The sequence below is a fragment of the Haliotis rubra genome, unplaced genomic scaffold (genome assembly GCF_003918875.1).
Source record: "Haliotis rubra isolate DU_JTF1 unplaced genomic scaffold, ASM391887v1 Scf14, whole genome shotgun sequence".
Lineage (NCBI taxonomy): Eukaryota > Metazoa > Mollusca > Gastropoda > Lepetellida > Haliotidae > Haliotis > Haliotis rubra.
In genome coordinates this window covers 4,052,643-4,069,967 of record NW_025765336.1, presented here as the reverse complement: position 1 = coordinate 4,069,967, position 17,325 = coordinate 4,052,643, and the positions used below count along the sequence as shown (strand labels likewise).

At 37.9% G+C, this 17,325-nt stretch overlaps 1 protein-coding gene across 1 annotated transcript in view; it reads right to left on the bottom strand.

The window, feature by feature from the left end:
* Positions 1-17,325, bottom strand: part of LOC124268742 (tyrosine-protein kinase BAZ1B-like) — a 36,869-nt gene that overhangs the window by 18,915 nt on the left and 629 nt on the right. Inside the window, 13 exon segments of the mRNA XM_046703772.1 lie at positions 194-438; positions 1,440-1,608; positions 2,329-2,425; positions 3,306-3,470; positions 4,251-4,363; positions 6,312-6,884; positions 7,499-7,596; positions 7,598-7,686; positions 8,373-8,449; positions 9,725-9,823; positions 10,279-10,330; positions 14,378-14,480; positions 16,858-17,033. Of these exon segments, the coding sequence (XP_046559728.1) occupies positions 194-438; positions 1,440-1,608; positions 2,329-2,425; positions 3,306-3,470; positions 4,251-4,363; positions 6,312-6,884; positions 7,499-7,596; positions 7,598-7,686; positions 8,373-8,449; positions 9,725-9,823; positions 10,279-10,330; positions 14,378-14,480; positions 16,858-17,033 (2,056 nt within the window).

Genomic DNA, 17,325 nt, shown 5'->3' with positions numbered 1-17,325 from the left:
AAAGTTAAACATTTCAGAAGTTAGATTTGTAATTCTCTGAATTTGGCATGTGTCCTTAAAACATCCTCCAAATTTACACATATCAAAAGCAGGTTAAAGTATGCAGAGATTATCATGCAAGCAAGCCACAGAATTATTGGACATACAGTGTGACAAGGCATGACGTTTGTGGAGGCTTCAGAGTCTGACATACCACTTCACTATCATCCTCCTCTTCAAAGGAGTCGTCGGTGTGGCCAGAATCATTCCGTCTGAGACATAACCTAGCCAGCTCGGAGGCAGTGTATGGGTTGACAGGAACGTCGCCCAGCTTCACACGCAGCTCCTTGTAATCTTCAGCGATCTCATCCTGCAGCAACGTCTGTAGCAACACCACCAGGACACGTGCCACGTATGTGGAACCTTGCAGCCCTGAAGCTAGTGCCGACATCAAGTCGTCTGAAATAACAAGGAGTTTGAATGTTGCTAACTGGTGGAGAACAGCTGCAAAATAGCAATATTAAATAAATATTACACCCCAAATTTCATATGATTCAGGGATTTGTCTATGATTCCTAACTAAGTGCAAGCAAACTTGTGTTGAATATTGACAGCTGAGCAGGTCTAGAGGGGTTTGGGTCGCGAAAATTATCAAGAGAAGGAATGTGGTTTTATGCCACTTTAACAAAATACCAGCAATATCACAGCTGGGGAAACAGATATGGGCTTCACTCATTAAATCCATGTTGAGAACAAAACCCTAGGCTTTAGTGTGACGAGTCAACACTTTTATCACATGCAGTATACAGTATATCAAGTGCAATATACTATATATTACATACACTATACGGTGCCATGTGCAGTGTGTGCTGGGCAAACTCCCGGCTGGGTCGTAACACTCATGGTTTTGCCAGATTACCATTTTAGGAACACAGTAAGATTGTCAGGACTGATATATATTCACGCTAACAAGTGCGAGTAGTTAGTAAGAAACTGGGAGCTGAGCACTGAGCTCCTAGTTATACAGCTCACAATAAACCGTGGACCTGCAGACGGACTTGTGTTGTCAGTTTGAGAAAGATCCACCAACAAACAACAACAACCACGTAGTAGAAGACAACCTGAAACTTCTACAATGAAACTTCGAACCAAAACCTTCTACGACGGATACTTTAACCAATAGGCTACCAAACCACCTGGTTGGGTGAGTGAGTTTAGTTTTACGTGGCTTTTAGCAATGTTCCAGCAATATCACAGATGGGGACACCCGGATGGTTACTTCAAAGGTGGGCTCAAAACTGTTCCATCTTTACTGCAGCAAACAGGGTAAGTTATAAGCACAATCAAAGTTACCAGTGCTGGCTAAACTAAATGTAAATGTCAACAATATTCATACTAAAAACAGAAGATTTTATTACAGACTGAAATATTTTTTTCAAATATCTTCAAAGGATAATTACCTGAATAAATAGTATATTCATTATCTGGCATAAGCAGTCCCCCATAGCAACTCAGGAACTCTGTCACCATGGTAACATCACCAAAACATTCATTAGGAATGCCATCTGGTGTAGGAACAGGTTTCGGAGTAGGTAATGGAGATGAGTTCAGGTCAAGGTCTTCAAATCTCTGCAATATCATTAAAATGAAGAAAATATTCATTGAGATAGTGTTGTCAAAGATGTTAAAAACATTTTGTCATAATAGCCCTTTGAATAAACTAACGAACTGAGCGCAGCTTCCCAACAGCCATTGACTATCACAGTCAGAATTGTCTCCCCTTAAAACTTTGCAACAAGAGGTTCTGATAATCCGATATCCGAATGGTAGCTAGCTGTAACTACTTACTATGTAAACCCATTAACTGTTGATTCATTAATCCAGTGCTTCACTCTCCGGATCTGGATGTTAATTAGCAGTAAAGGATTAGCTTATTACACTTGATTTTGCTTCAATAATCTGACGGTACATCAAAAAGGTTCGGACAATCCCCTTACCTCGAAAGCACCATTGACTAGCGCTGATCTTCATCAGTAAACTTCAATGGTAATTGATAAGTGAGGTGACACTTCTGAGTCAAACAGGTCGTCAGTTTGTGATTTTAATCAATTAACAGGTACCAATTTTTGTTAGTTTGAGTAATACCTGCCATGCTTACCTGTTGTATAAATACCATTGTCTCGGTATGTTAAAGGGAAGTAACTCTACTGTAGTGGTGTACATAATGGTTCATTTCAGTAGTCTGTACGTTTCACTATCCGAACGTTTTTGATGAAAAGCGGAAGCGTTCAGAATAACGCGGCCTGACTGTATTACACTTCTAACACCAGAAACGGCAAGAACACCTACCTTTTTCTGCTCCTGCAGTTCATGCTGCTTCTCGGCCTTGACCTTCTGCTTCTTTTCCTTTATGTAGGCATCTCTCTCTTCGGGCGTCATCTTCTGCCTGAACACGTCATCGGGCGTCATTATACAGGGCAATAACATTGAGTGGATTTGAAGTCACACCAGCGTGTTTCAACCACATCATGACCATGAACAGTTTATGTTTAAGAAATACTGGGTATTGGTGTTGGGAATTGGGTGAATCTCACAATTGATGATTGCTTCATTACCAACAAACAATCATCGAAAAAAATTGGTTAGCGTCATTTTTCAGACTTTCCTATCCAGGTTGTTATTGCAGCTATGTATAACATGATGCAACTTGCTACTTTAAAGTGATGACTAATATATCATGCACATAAACTTCCTGGAGTCTTAGAGAAATATTCAGTCATGACTTTTCAGTTAGTGAAGTGAGTTTTCTAAGAATTAAACATGTTTTTAGGCCCTGACAACTTCTAAGATAGTTTCCATCATCAAGTATTTCAAAGACTAAAACAGAGGTTTCAAAATCGTTTATGTTTGATTATGAGAAAATGTGATCGATTGCTTGGTCGATAACATCAGGCCCGGATTTCTCGAAACAAACTTAAGTCTGAGTTTTGACTTAAGTTAGAGTTTTTTACTCAAATTTGAGAAAACGCAGGAAAATTCATTTCCCAGAATGAACTGAAATTGATATTAAACTCAAACATAGTAGACAATTTCAGTTTGGTGGATAAATTACTTAAGTTGTTTGGGCATTTGTACTTTAAAAAATAAATAAAATGCAATTGAGTTAAAAATTCAGCTGTTTCAAATTGTCAAACTCAGTTTGTTTCGAGAAATCGGAGCCAGGTCTTAATATCAGGGCAAGACACCATAAAGGGCAAGAATATTGGGTCTCATGGTCTCAAAAGTTTTTGGGCACAGACTGTGGTCCTACATTGAGAGTTACGTACATGAGCCTCTTTTCCTTGATCTGGTCACACTTCTTGAGAATGATGTCTTTGATGCTGGCCGGCAGGTTGGACTTCTGTTGTGAGGTGAGAGTCAATGCTGCTTGTTTCACCAGCAAAGCATACTTGACACGATAGCGGTCACTCTCAGCGTTCAACTTCAGTAACCTGAAACAAAGAAACATACTTTACATGATACAGGAATTCTCACCCTATTTGTCAACTGTTAAAGTCAAAATGCTAAATATCAAATGCTATTACTTCAGAAGTTTAGTGAGTTAGGAGAGAGTTGGGCCCAACACTGTTTTAATATAAGTTGTATGCTTCTCTCGAGGTTAATATGGTCTGATGTACGCCTTTTTGTAGCAGTGTCACCCAAGCCGGTAGGCGAGGGATTACACTGCTACAAAAAGGTGTACATCAGACCGTATTACCCGAGGGAGAAGCATACAACGTATTTATCTTACCGCCATGTAAACGTATGAAATATTTTATTTTATTTTGAAGATCGATAACCTGGCTACAGACTATATGACATATAAACAAAATGGTGTCTGCCTCTCGACTGGATTTTTAACATCAGTAAAACATATTCTGACAAGCTTAAAACTGCAATAAAATGATTAATTATGTTTAAGTTGAGTATGCAAACGATTCAAAGTATAAAATAGTTTAAGTAAAGCAGTGAATGTCGGTAAAATAAATGTATACATAGTGAACTCTAAAACAGCTAATCGAACGGTTTTCCCACTCCAGACACTGCATGGGTCATATTATGACGTCATACGATTGTTAGCGATACAGCTTCTCAGCGGACAGTTTAGCGGTTAACGTGGCAGCGGGATTACTTCGATTACTTCAATTACCCGGAACACCACTACTAGTCACCCATCTGATTAGAACCTTCCATCAACAGGTTGTACAGCGAGGCCAGCACTGTTTACTTACTTCCTAATGATCTTGGGAGTAGGAGGAGGGGCCGATTTCCTGACCGACTTGCTAGGAGTTCTTGGACTTCCCTTTTTCCCAGCAATGTCTAACAACGTCATCTGCTTCATTCCCTGAAACGATGGCATGGGAACATTCTGGGGTTGTTAAATCCAAAGAGCTACTGTTGTACTGTCATTTCTGATTTTCAAATTTGTAACATACATGAATAATAATACATCATAAAGTTCAAGAGAGATTAGTGATAAAGAAACAAAATGCAAGCTATATTAGTACATAACATTTTCAAATGGTTAACAGGACCGAAGCATATTTAAAGGCTGTCACGTACACATGTATCTGGTATCATCATGATCATGTCGTATGTATATATATGTATTAATATTAAGGCTGTTACGATTCACTGGCATATTCGGTGAATTGAACCGTTAACGTTCATAAATTCAATTCGTTATTCGTGGTCACCAGAATCGGATATTAAGGATTTTTTTAAGGGAGTGTGTTTTACTTGATTGAACCCTTATGTCATTTTTCAAAGTGAGACATGCAAGAATGGAATATGTACTAGCCTTGCAGTAGCGCAAGTCATGTTAGTTTGCCAAGGCCACACATGGTTTGTCGACCATAACTATTACATACCAAATCAGAGTGTCATGAGATCACTGGTTATTGCTGTGACAAATTAACCCTTTCAACATGGGCGTTCCATATTTGGCATCAATCACTTAACTACAATATTGTATTCGTGAATAATTATTCGTATTCTTTTACCCAAAATTCGTGATGCATATCACATTCGCCAAATGGTGTATCCATTGCAGACCTAATTAATCTGATTTAACTTTTGTTGTAAAGGTACTTATTTAGTGAGAGAGAGTCAAAGTGGACATTTGACTAATGATGCTTGCTTGGAGCACTGGTTATTCATGCTAAAATATCAGATCAGGTTTAATGTCTGAAAGAAATACAAGTCCTACAAAAATATCATACACCTAAACCATAAACATTAAATAAGGACTGAAAGTACACATATCTGTTCAGATGACTGTTGAGTGAGTGAGTGAGTTTAGTTATACGCCGCACTCAGCAGTATTCCAGCTAAATAATCGAGTCTGGACCAGACAATCCAGTGATAAACAAGAGCATCGATCTGCGTAATTGGGAACCGATGACATGTGTCAACCAAGTCAGCGAGCCTGACCACCCGATCCCGTTAGTCGCCTCTTACAACAAGCATGGGTTACTGAAGACCAATTCTGACCCAGAGATCTTCATGGGTCAGATGACTGTTGGTTGATTACAGCGTTATGTGGCTCTGGTAACAAACATTGGGTCATTATGCTTATTAGGTCACTACGGAAGTAGTGAGTGAGTGAGTGAGTGAGTGAGTGAGTGAGTGAGTGAGTGAGTGAGTGAGTGAGTGAGTGAGTGAGTGAGTGAGTGAGTGAGTGAGTGAGGAGTGAGTGAATTTAGTTTTAGGCCCCTTTTAGCAATATTCCAGCAATAGAATTTTTCAATAAAGTCAATATTTTCAGTTACGTTGTCAAACCCACATTTAGAAGGTTACTACCAAACATTGTTGGAACGAACCACAATGACCCACCCTCGCTCTTTATTTTTAACATTGCAACAATCAGATTTGTCTCAGCCTCAAAGTAACTTCTCACAATGTGTGCATCCCGCCTGACCCACTTTATCAACAATACATGAATATATCATGGCACGCGGAAACTTACCATACCTTTACAATAGAGTGAGTGAGTGAGTATGGTTTTTCGCCACTTTTAGCAATATTCCAGCAATATCATGGCGGGGGACACCAGCAATGGGCTTCACACATCAATATTCCATCTATATGACGGCAGGCTGTAAATAATTGAGTCTGGACCACACAATCCAGTGATCAACAGCAAGATAGTGAGCCTTACCACTCGATCATTTTAGTAGCCTCTTACGACAAGCATGGGTTACTGAAGATCAATTCCAAACTGGATCTTCATGGATCACAAGCAAACAGAGGTTTCCATAGAATACTAAAAACCAACGTATCTGAAGACATACCTTCTTGGTGGGTGTTCTCTTGACCTTCTTGGTTGGCGTTGCCTGTGCATCCTTCTTGGGTCTGCCTCTCCTTTTAGTACCACTGGCTGCACTCGATTTCCTTCCAGACTTAGACGCCGTCTTTGTGGGTGATTTCTTGGGTGACCTTGACTTTTGAGATCCAGAATCTAACTTTAACTTCTTCTTCTTGGGTGTCAGTTTACTAAGAGGGGTATCGGAATCGGAATCAGATTCTTTCTTTTTCTTCTTCTTTTTCGGCGTCAGCTGATTTTTCAAACTGAGCAAAGGTGTGTCTGAATCTGAATCATTGGAATTTTTCAGATTCGCAAGCACTTCATCGTCTGAGCTTTCACTATCAATAACTATTTCTTCCATAACTTTCTTCTTTTTAACTGGGGATTTCTCCTTTTCTTTCTTCTTTATCTTCGCTTTTACACTTGAGCTTCCTCTTTTGCTATCAGACAGTTTGGAGGACTTTTTCAGTTTTTTAGCAGACATAGGTTGTTTATGTTGCTGATTATGTTTACGTTTTCGCACACCTTCCTCTTCTGCTCGCTTAGCTGCTTCAGCCATCTGCAAGAATAGATAACTTAAAAAATATGTCCATACTTTGAAATGAGTATGTCAATTGTTTCAATGTGTAATAACAGACATCTACATGATACAGGAGTGTTCTATATTATCTTTGTTGTTTAATGCCGACCTCGGCAATATTCCGGTTATATGACTGTAGCCTGTGAATAATCAAGTCTGGACACAACAATTTACCAATATCACTCTGTTGGCCTGTAAACAGAGTATGAACAAGATGATATCACACTGCAAGGGTTAAAAGACAAATAGTTGAAATAACAGCTTGAGCACTGATCCTTTAACTTGGCTCCTATGACCAGCAAAGGTTGCTGGGTAGTAAGTCTCAACCCCATGATAGGTCCTAGATTTACACAGCAACCAACTTCAATGAGTCCTGGACCCTATGATTTGAGTGATTGAGCTAGTATGGTTTTACGTCGCTTTTAGCAAAACTCCAGCAATATCAAGGCGGGAGACACCAGAAATGGGCTTCACACAATGTACGCATGTGGGGAATCAAACCCAGGTCTTCAGTGTGACGAGCGGACGCTTGAACCATTAAGCTTCCAATCCACCACCTGTATAATTTGATAACAGCTGAAAGAACTGCTGACCTTAGCAGGTGAAACAAGGAAGTCGGCAAATTTGCTGGGTAAGGAGTACTTCTTGACCAGTGCATGATCGTTGACGTGGACGTGGTGCCAACACGACTGGTGGATTTTGAAGAATGCCAACACGGAGGGCACTGGCTTGGAAATATGAAGAGGCGCAGCAATTCTTTGGACGGGGGCGATCAACTCGCCTGGAAATATAAATCATGAAAGAAAATGACAAATGGACAAAATCAACAATATTACACCTATACCACAGCCGAGAATGAAGTTTTACATGGGCCAATCCCGGGACAGACAAACCAATGATCAGTATTAAGACAAATGAAGGGCTAAACAACTGTTTCCTAAATTTACTCCTGGTACCCAACTGAGAGTTTATAGGACATGTTTCACATTTCGGGTATCATGTATACAAATTAGAAATCTACTATCATTAGGCTGGACCTAATGAGATATAATCAGGGCTCCAGATAATTTTTCAACATTAGGGGTACGTATTCCTTAATTTTTCAATACAGGAGTACTGGAAAACCATGACTACATTTAGAGTACTGAATGGAATTTAATGGAGTAGCAGTAATCTTGTGTTTCGTTTCATATATGCACCACGACATTGCTAGTCTTGTGTAAACAGGTCAATAAACAATAAAACAATACTTTTTCAGATAAATACGTCTGTAAATGATTCTAAGACCTGTTATGTTTTCTAAATAATTTCCTATTTATATCCGTACATACGCCGATACGGCCGTTATCTGGAGGTCTCATAATACACAATGAAAATGGTCATGTATTTGTGAGTGAATACAACATGGCTCATCATCATCTGGAGACCTGGTGAAGATCAAAGGTTGCTATAGTGAATGTGTCTTACACTAAGTCGCAGGCAGGAATACCGTTGATGATTTTATCTTCCTCATCAAGCTTGATGCTATACTTGTAAGGCAGCAGCTGAAACAATGAATAATGATAGAAAATGTTCACACCTCCTTTATTAGCTGTTTAATGCTGTACTCAAAAATATTCCAGTGCTCTGCAGACTATCAAGTGATTGATGTAATTAGTATTGACGTATGTAACTGGAAATTTTCCCATGAACAAAGACTGACCTTCGACATGACGTGTTCTGACACTAAGGGGTTCCATTCATAATTTATGAGTGAGTGAGTATGGTTTTATGCCGCTTTTAGCTATATTCCAGCAATATCATGGTGGGTGACACCAGAAATGGTCTCCCCACATGGTACCCAAGTGGAGAATCGAACCCAGGTCTTCGGCGCGACGAGCGAATGCTTTAACCACTAGGTTACCCCACCGCCCCTCATAATTTATGGCTCAAGGGGGGTGATGGCAAATTTCATAGAGTAGCATGTACAATGTGAATGACACCAAAAAAAACCCCCCAAAGCCCCAAAAAACCACAAAGTACATGTCAGGTACAAATTCAATGGCCATTTTTCATTTCTGAGATTGACGATGGGATACTGTTTGGCTGACACATATCAACAAGAGGACACAGTACATTTTACATTATTTAAAGACATGAAAATACAGTGAAATCTGCTTATGCTTGTACATCCATTACTATTCATTAGTGGTGTTCCGATGATCGAAAAAAAATCAAAAATCGATCGAAAGAAGGATTAAAAATGATTATCGATTGCAAAAAATATATTTTGATTAATGAGAATTTTGTTGTTTTTGTATAACACACTTGAATTAAGTATACTAACCATTTAATTTGATGAATATTCACAAACATGTGCTCAACAGCTATTCACATTGTAAAATTTTAACCACTCATTGTTTAATTACAATTCCAGTGTCTTACTTGCATGTGTGCATTTCATTGCATGACAGTATTAGTTATAAAAAAAAACCCATTAATTAGAAAAACCCTGGGGAAAAACCCTTAAAATTGGTGATTACATTAAAAATGTATATATTTCGATCATAATCGATAATCATTCACCACAAGTCCTCTGATAATCGATAGTGGATTTGATTTCCGATTCCCAACACTACTATTCATATGTCTTTGCTCGAAAATTATCTGGGAGCTCAACAATACATTTGATGACTTAACCTTGCCAGAAGAGACACTTTGGTCATCGAACTAGTTGGGATGTCATCTTATTTGGGATTTGGGGAGAAAATTGGCCCACTTTTTGTTTTACTCCTCTCAGACTAACGATGTTGTGTCCAATAATAATGTTCAAACCATACCTTTGGGGGGACCCACTTCTTAGGTGAGGACTCCTTCCCTTCCCCAGAACTGTTTTCTTTGTCACTGGAGGGCGAGCTGCAGTTGCTGGTGGGGTTGGCCTACAGGACAGAGTAACATCGTAGTAACATCGTAGTAACGCTATCATCATGATGGCAGAATCGAAGCCACATCATAGTCATGAGTGAGTGATTGACTATGGTTTTATGCAGCTTCTAGCAGTGTTCCAGCAATATCAATTATTCACACACTGTACCATGTTCAATTGAACCTGTGTTCCAGCAAAGTGAGTATAGTGAATATGGGACACCAATATTCCAGAAATGGGGTACACCAGAAATGGGCTCCACACATTGTACCCATGTGGGGAATCGAACCCGGGTCTTCGGCGTGACAAGCCAACGCTTTAACCACTAGGCTACCCCACTGCCCCCATTGCTAAAGTACATAAGCAATATTATAGAGTGATAGCAACACTACTGTCTGATTACAGCAACCGATAGCTAAGTAACACTGCAATGACTTCAATGAGGAACATTGACCAGTCCAAACTTACCTGCACACCACTTGTGTCAATGCTGACAACTGTTCCAGAAAATCCCTTTGCACTGAAAAGACAATTGAAATATTTTATTTAATCTAGCAACTTTGTTAGTATTCAAGATCACATGTTAAACCATTTATGTCAAGTGATTTAAACATGGTTAATTCAGAGCGTTGGCATTTTGGTACAAAGCAGACTCTGACATGTCCGGAGGTAATTCAGACAGAGACAGTCTTTCCCTTTCCATGGATTGCCAATTCTCAGGCAGTGACTCTTTCTCGGATACCAATGAAGAAACAATCGCTAGGTGTTATTTGTTCGAGCCAGACACTAGTGAGTGAAAACAATGATCAGCCTCGCTCATCATGTTTACAGGAAGAAGATGGACTAGTATCTACATACTGGTGAGTGGAATGTAGGAAGAAATTTATGACACAATATTTGACCCCACCTCGCTTATGTGGAAGAAATCGTTATGTTACAAGTTGTGTCATACAAAATACTTTTGGTCATGATTCAAATTCATATTTAACTACAAGTAGAAAGCAGTTTTGAGTTTCGAACTCGATGAAAACAAACCATAATCTAATTGATTCTCGAATTGACGTCACGATTTTTGAAAAAGGGCGCCTCCCTGTAGTGAATATCCGCCAGTATGAGAATAAATGCTAGTTAGATGTGTTTTCAACGAGTTACAAAATCAAAACTACTTTCTGCTGGTAGTAAAATATGTATTTGATTGATGGCCAATAGGTTTTTGCATGACATAGCTTATTACGTAACAATTTCTCTCTTGGAAGTGAGGTGGGTGTCAATATAATACTACTTACAACCTGGCAGGAAAGGAGAAGAAATCATTATGTTACAAGTTGTGCCATGCAAAATCCTTTCGGTCAACAATCATTTACTACAACTCGTAAGTATTTTTTAACTTGATGAAAACAAATCTAAATAGCATTTTCTATCTTGGAAGCGAGGTAGGGGTCGAGCCATCCGATTTTTTAGAGCTGTGACGATATATTGTAGTATCGATACTTTATCGTGATACTTTATCTGACGATAAATATATCGATACATTTTTTCGTATCGTGATATGTATCGTTGACCTTAAAATTGTTCATTTTTATTAGATAATGACGGTTATGTCAAAATTTCTTGCTATTAACATATAAGTTTTTAAAGAAAATACCTAAAGAAAGCATATCATGATATGCATCGAATCGTATTGTTTCAAGATATCGCGATACGTATCATGGGCGTGCCCATTTTGATGCTTGTGTGCATAACAGGAACTACTGTTATAGATAACACATATTTAGTGGGTTAGTTTATGGGTCCAGGACAACTGAAGCTGAGCTCTTCTTGCAGTCATGATAGTGTTCAGGAAATCCAGCTCTCAAGTTTACAGGTGCACATGTTGTTTACTGATTACACCTCTACGCTTTTTATATACTACATGCTTCCACACTGCTCGCTTCGCACTCACAAACATAACCCATTTAGCACGAACTGTGGGGTCCAGTGGAAATCTGTGCATGGTGATCCCATCACCCGACCCCTAGGAGCAATTGACAGTAACACAACGATTTGGCATGACTTCCTTGACGTCGCGAAATCAGCAAAATGATGATCTTGTTACACTTTATATACAACTAACTGAAAATCCTTCCTCACATACATAACTTATGGTTCGCTACAGTGCTCTGGCGACAGTTACGTAACTTGTCTGTGGTTTCGTTGGCGGGCGAGTGTGAAGCAGACGTTTTGGCAACTTTTGATCGCTCGGTATTAATTAACCACAAGTTTTTTTTAAGAATGAATTTGGTGTTACGCTTAAGACTAACAACAAGTCTTTCATATGTAATGGTTAAAAGAGTACAAGAAACAAAAGTTTATTTGTTCTTTCACCAATCTCAAATCAATCAATTTCAGTATTTGTAGGCCATGTGCCATCATGTACAAAATACAATGTAAGTGTAAACAGTACTGAACATGTACACAACTGTACTTAACAAATTCTAAGATGAATAATATCTGTGAGGTATCAAAGCTTGAGCATTTGTGTTCAGACAGCACTGAAACAAATACTTGCTATGTTCATCTTGATGAAATGTTCTGACAGCACTGAAACAAATTCTACATGGATGAAATGGTCTACAATATTCTACATGGAAAACACAGGGATGAGAATTTTCCTTGGATGCTCAGATTTGATTGGATTGGCCCCCCACGATCCCCAGCTCATTTTTTCACTCATACCCATTCTCATCCCTGAATCCAGTTCTCAAAACAAAGACATTGATACAGTAATGTTTTGAATGACAACTAAATGAAAGAGATGAATTCGATAGCCAGAGAAACATTAGCAATACAAAGTTGTCACTGAATGTGTGAAATCGAAAACCACAAACTGTAGAAATAATCATTGAATCGCAGTTTCCTCATTTACTCAGTGAGTGATTAAGTGAGTTTAGTTTTATGCTGCTTTTTTAGCAATATCCAGCAATATCACAGGGGGGGAAAGAAGAGAGAAAGACACCAGAAATGGCCTTCACACATTACACCCATGTTGGGAAATCAGACTTGGGATCTTCGACGTGACGAGCAAACGCTTTAACCATTAGGCTACCCACCACCCCTGATTTACTCAGAAACAATAACTGCATAAACCAAGGCAAACCCAAGAATGAACAACCAAAGGAAGAAAAACTCCAGGGATCAAAATAGTTCCCAATTTGCATGCCGTGAAACGGTAAATATTGAAATGGCACGGATGAAATATTGTCAATGACGGCACGACTAAAATTAAAATTATAATAATTCTCACCAAAATTCATTTGTGACTGGAAAATGTGATAAATTTGACTAACCAAACATTTAAAACGTCATTTTGGACCCCATCAAACTGTTTATCAGAGGCACCCTCAATCTTACAGCTTAACATGGGCGTGCCCATTTTGATGCTTGTGTGCATAACAGGAACTACTGTTATAGATAACACATATTTAGTGGGTTAGTTTATGGGTCCAGGACAACTGAAGCTGAGCTCTTCTTGCAGTCATGATAGTGTTCAGGAAATCCAGCTCTCAAGTTTACAGGTGCACATGTTGTTTACTGATTAATTAATTAAACAATAAATTGAATTAATATAATTGTTGTGATGTTTAAAGTTTCATTGGATCATCAAAAGGTATGAGCACACTTATTTTCACAATGCACACTTAAATTATCTGTCTGGTGCACAATCACACCGAAAAGATGACAATTCTATCCCTGAACACATACTAATGGTAGTGATCACAAAGAAGCTCAGGTTGAAAATATGAAAATGACTCGATTATATAGAAAATGATTCCATATAAGCATAAGCATATCAAGTTTTCAATTCTACGACCTCTTCGGGTCAAAATTGGTCTTCAGAGATGACAACAGAATCGAATGATCAGGCTTGCCGACTTGGTTGAATGACACAGGTTGTCATATCCTGAATGTGTAGACCGATGCTCATACTGTTGATCACTGGATTGTCTGATCCAGACTCAATTATTTACAGACCGCCACCAAAGAGCTGGAATATTGGTGAGTCGAGTGTTACACAACAAACCAACAAAGTGAATCTGTTGCATCTCTAATAGTGGTGGTCCGATTAATTGAAATAATCAAAGATTGGTCGCAATGACTAAACGACGAAGCAATCGATCATGTTTTCTCATAATCGAACACAAACAATTTTGGATCATTGGTTTGCATTAACAACCATTTTCACAAGGTTGGTTTTGTCTGTTACATTTCACAATCACTACAAGCTCATTCCTTGTCATGAGTGAATTATCCATGAAATTTAGGTTCATACCATACTAGTCATCCTTTAAGATGTGAAATTTGTAAATGCATTTTGTGCAATTTGCAAAAAGAACAACCGAAAGAACTAGACGTTTTTCCTATATTTTTGTGCATTAACAAACATAACCAGGAGAATTTGATAAATGGCACTAACCTATTATTTTCGATGATTGATCAATTGTAATGAACCAATTATCAATTGTGAGATGTTAACCAATTCCTAACACTAATCTCTAATGTGAATGCTGTACAGTGTTGCTTCACTTACTTTCCAGTATTCTTGATGCGCAGGTTGATCTTCTCGGTCACACACAGCACCTGTTGTAGCTTCAGCCATGCTTGGTCTACCAATGTGTCCAATGAGAGGGTGCCTGAATTACAACAGATTAAGTTTACAGAAGCAGAAATATTAGCATTAATGTATCAACTCAAAGAATAATCTGGGTTTTAGAATCTATGCTTGTTGTAAGAGGCGACTAATGGGATCAGGTGGTCAGGCTCGCTGACTTGGTTGACATATGTCATCATATCCCAATTGCGTAGATCGATGCTCATGCTGTTGATCCCTGGATTGTCTGGTCCAGATTCAATTACTTCAGACCGCCGCCATATAGCTTGAATATTGGTGAGTGTGGTGTAAAACTAAACTCACATCAACTCTAATGAAAACCCCCACAAAAACATGAGAATTATATATCCATTAAGAACTAACAATTAAATTATCTGCCATTTTTTTTGACCATTGAAAATATAGTTCATTTCTAGGGCAGTGAATTATTACAATTAAAATTCTTCAGTTAATAAATTCACAATAAAACATTATAAACGAACGATTTTGTTTATGTTTTTGATAAAAGTACATATGTCGTAAACAATGAATAAAAAGAATGTTGTACTGTTATACGGATTAAATCATTGGAATGCAATCTGAACATCTGCATCTGGGAAATATATCGTTGTCTACAGTTAAAGGGGAGACAACTCTGTATGAAATCATCTTACATAACACATAAGAAAATAATTCTGAATGCTTTTGGCATCACAGGGAATTTGGTCAAAATGTTACTTCACTCAAATTGGAGATTTTTCCAAAGTTGTTATTCTTCTGAAATTCATATCTAGAATATATTAAAAAAAAAACAAATAAAAAGAAATCTACATCAAAACCTCTTCCTATTAATGGTCAATGAAATACAAAACACCTTTATAAAGTCAAAGTATTAGTTAAGCCTATTTCACAGGAAGTGGGAAACTTTTAACCCAATTTGGGAGATGGGATTCATCACTGTGGTGGCAAGCTATTTGCTCATTAGATAAAGTACAAAAACAATTAACAATAAAATAATTTCCCCAAAATATTTAATCAACACAGGCATGTTTTTAAACACTATCAGTTTTGTTTCAATTCCTGTTTTACATCTAAAACAACACAGAATTTGATAAACACTGTATTAACACAGAAATTGACTCAGTTGGTTTCTTGTTTAACGCAGCACTCAGCAATATTCTGGCTATATCAGCAGTCTGGAAATAATCAAGTCTGACCACACAATTCAGAGATTAACGCAACTGGGATATGATGACATGTGTCAACCAAGTCAGCGAACGTGACCACTTCATCCTGTTAGGTGCCCCTTACGACAAGCATTGGTTGCCGAAGACCAATTCTAAACAGGATCTTCATGGGTCAAGCTGTATTTCAGCTGATGAATCAGTACACAGGCACTGCCCCTCTCTGATTAATGTGGCATGCATTTCAGGGTTTAAGCAAAACGATAAAACTGAACAACTAAAAATACGGAGAATTTAAAAAAGTTCTAGATCAAACGTGACAAGTGAAATAACTATTTACAAATGGAATAGAATGTAGTTTCTATTCAATCGAATAATGCCTAATTTTGATTTCCATCAAGTCACAAGGTGTTTTCAGGAAATTATTAGAAATCAACACAGTCTCATTAACAATGAGAAAATAAAAATACTTGTTCGAAAGCAATATTCATAATTTTTCATACACTTCACTATTCTTTGGTCCAATGTGTATTGAACTCCAGGTACTTAACGAATTCATAAACTATGTTGGAACTCCTTAGAAGAAAATCCAAAAGACCCCTTCAGCCATAATAATGGATGACAAGCAATGTTTTTTGGTTTGTAATCATGATCATGGTGATAACAGAATCATCTGAACACCAGAAAAACCTCAGTGAATTGTTTCAAATGTTCAAAAACTCAAAAGTTTAAATTCAGCTTAAGTAGATTCTAAACAGAAAATCATAATTCATTAACATTGATGATTTTCTTAAACACCTTTTCTACAAAAAGTATCTTCATTAACACATAAAATGCTTCACATAAATCAGCTATATATAGTCTTAAATATTCTATAGTATCTTACGAAATACATTGACTTGCAATGGTTGACTTCAAAGAGCTATGTGAAGCCAGCTATGATCAACATGATAATGGGCAACATTCCAAAAATAAATTGAACACCTTTCCTAATCACCCATTTATCATCTGGACACACAGGTATCACAGCATTCAAAATAATATTTGTTTGACAATTTCGAAAATCTCACTGAAAGAACAGAAACAAAAAAATATATTGCAACACAAGGTACGCCAACCATGCTAACAACTCCCCCTGGTGGGAAAACATGGCACTAGCAAGACAACAAGCTGCTCAATGAGATATACGTTTAAACTGGATAGTTAGATGACAAAAAATTATAAACAAATACTTACTGTGATGAACAATTTCAAGGACAGATTTCTCATAGCATGAAGCAAACTGATTTTTCAGTGTTTTCTGTACAGCTTTCTCCGAATTCCATGCTTCTTCATGCGTCAAGTTGATGTGTCCTGTGCACTGACAGGTCCATATCCTCTCCTCGTAGAGATCTTTCCGTTTTTCAAATTCACTCGTTTGGTTAAGGAACGAACAGTAATTATGGCCTACTATTCTGTAAGTTACTGACAACGTGTGTCACGTTTACAAGGTCCTCAGATGAACACATACGAACTCGGCCTAGCATCGAAGTATATCACGTTTTACACACATTTCCTTAATTTTGATTCGTTGAATTGTCAAAAATTAAATGGGCATATATCAAATTAATACCCCAAATCAACACAATATAAGTTTGTTCCAACGTAGGAGTGAAGTCAAGCTTCAATATTTGGTATTTATTGAATGTTACAGTGGTAAATAAG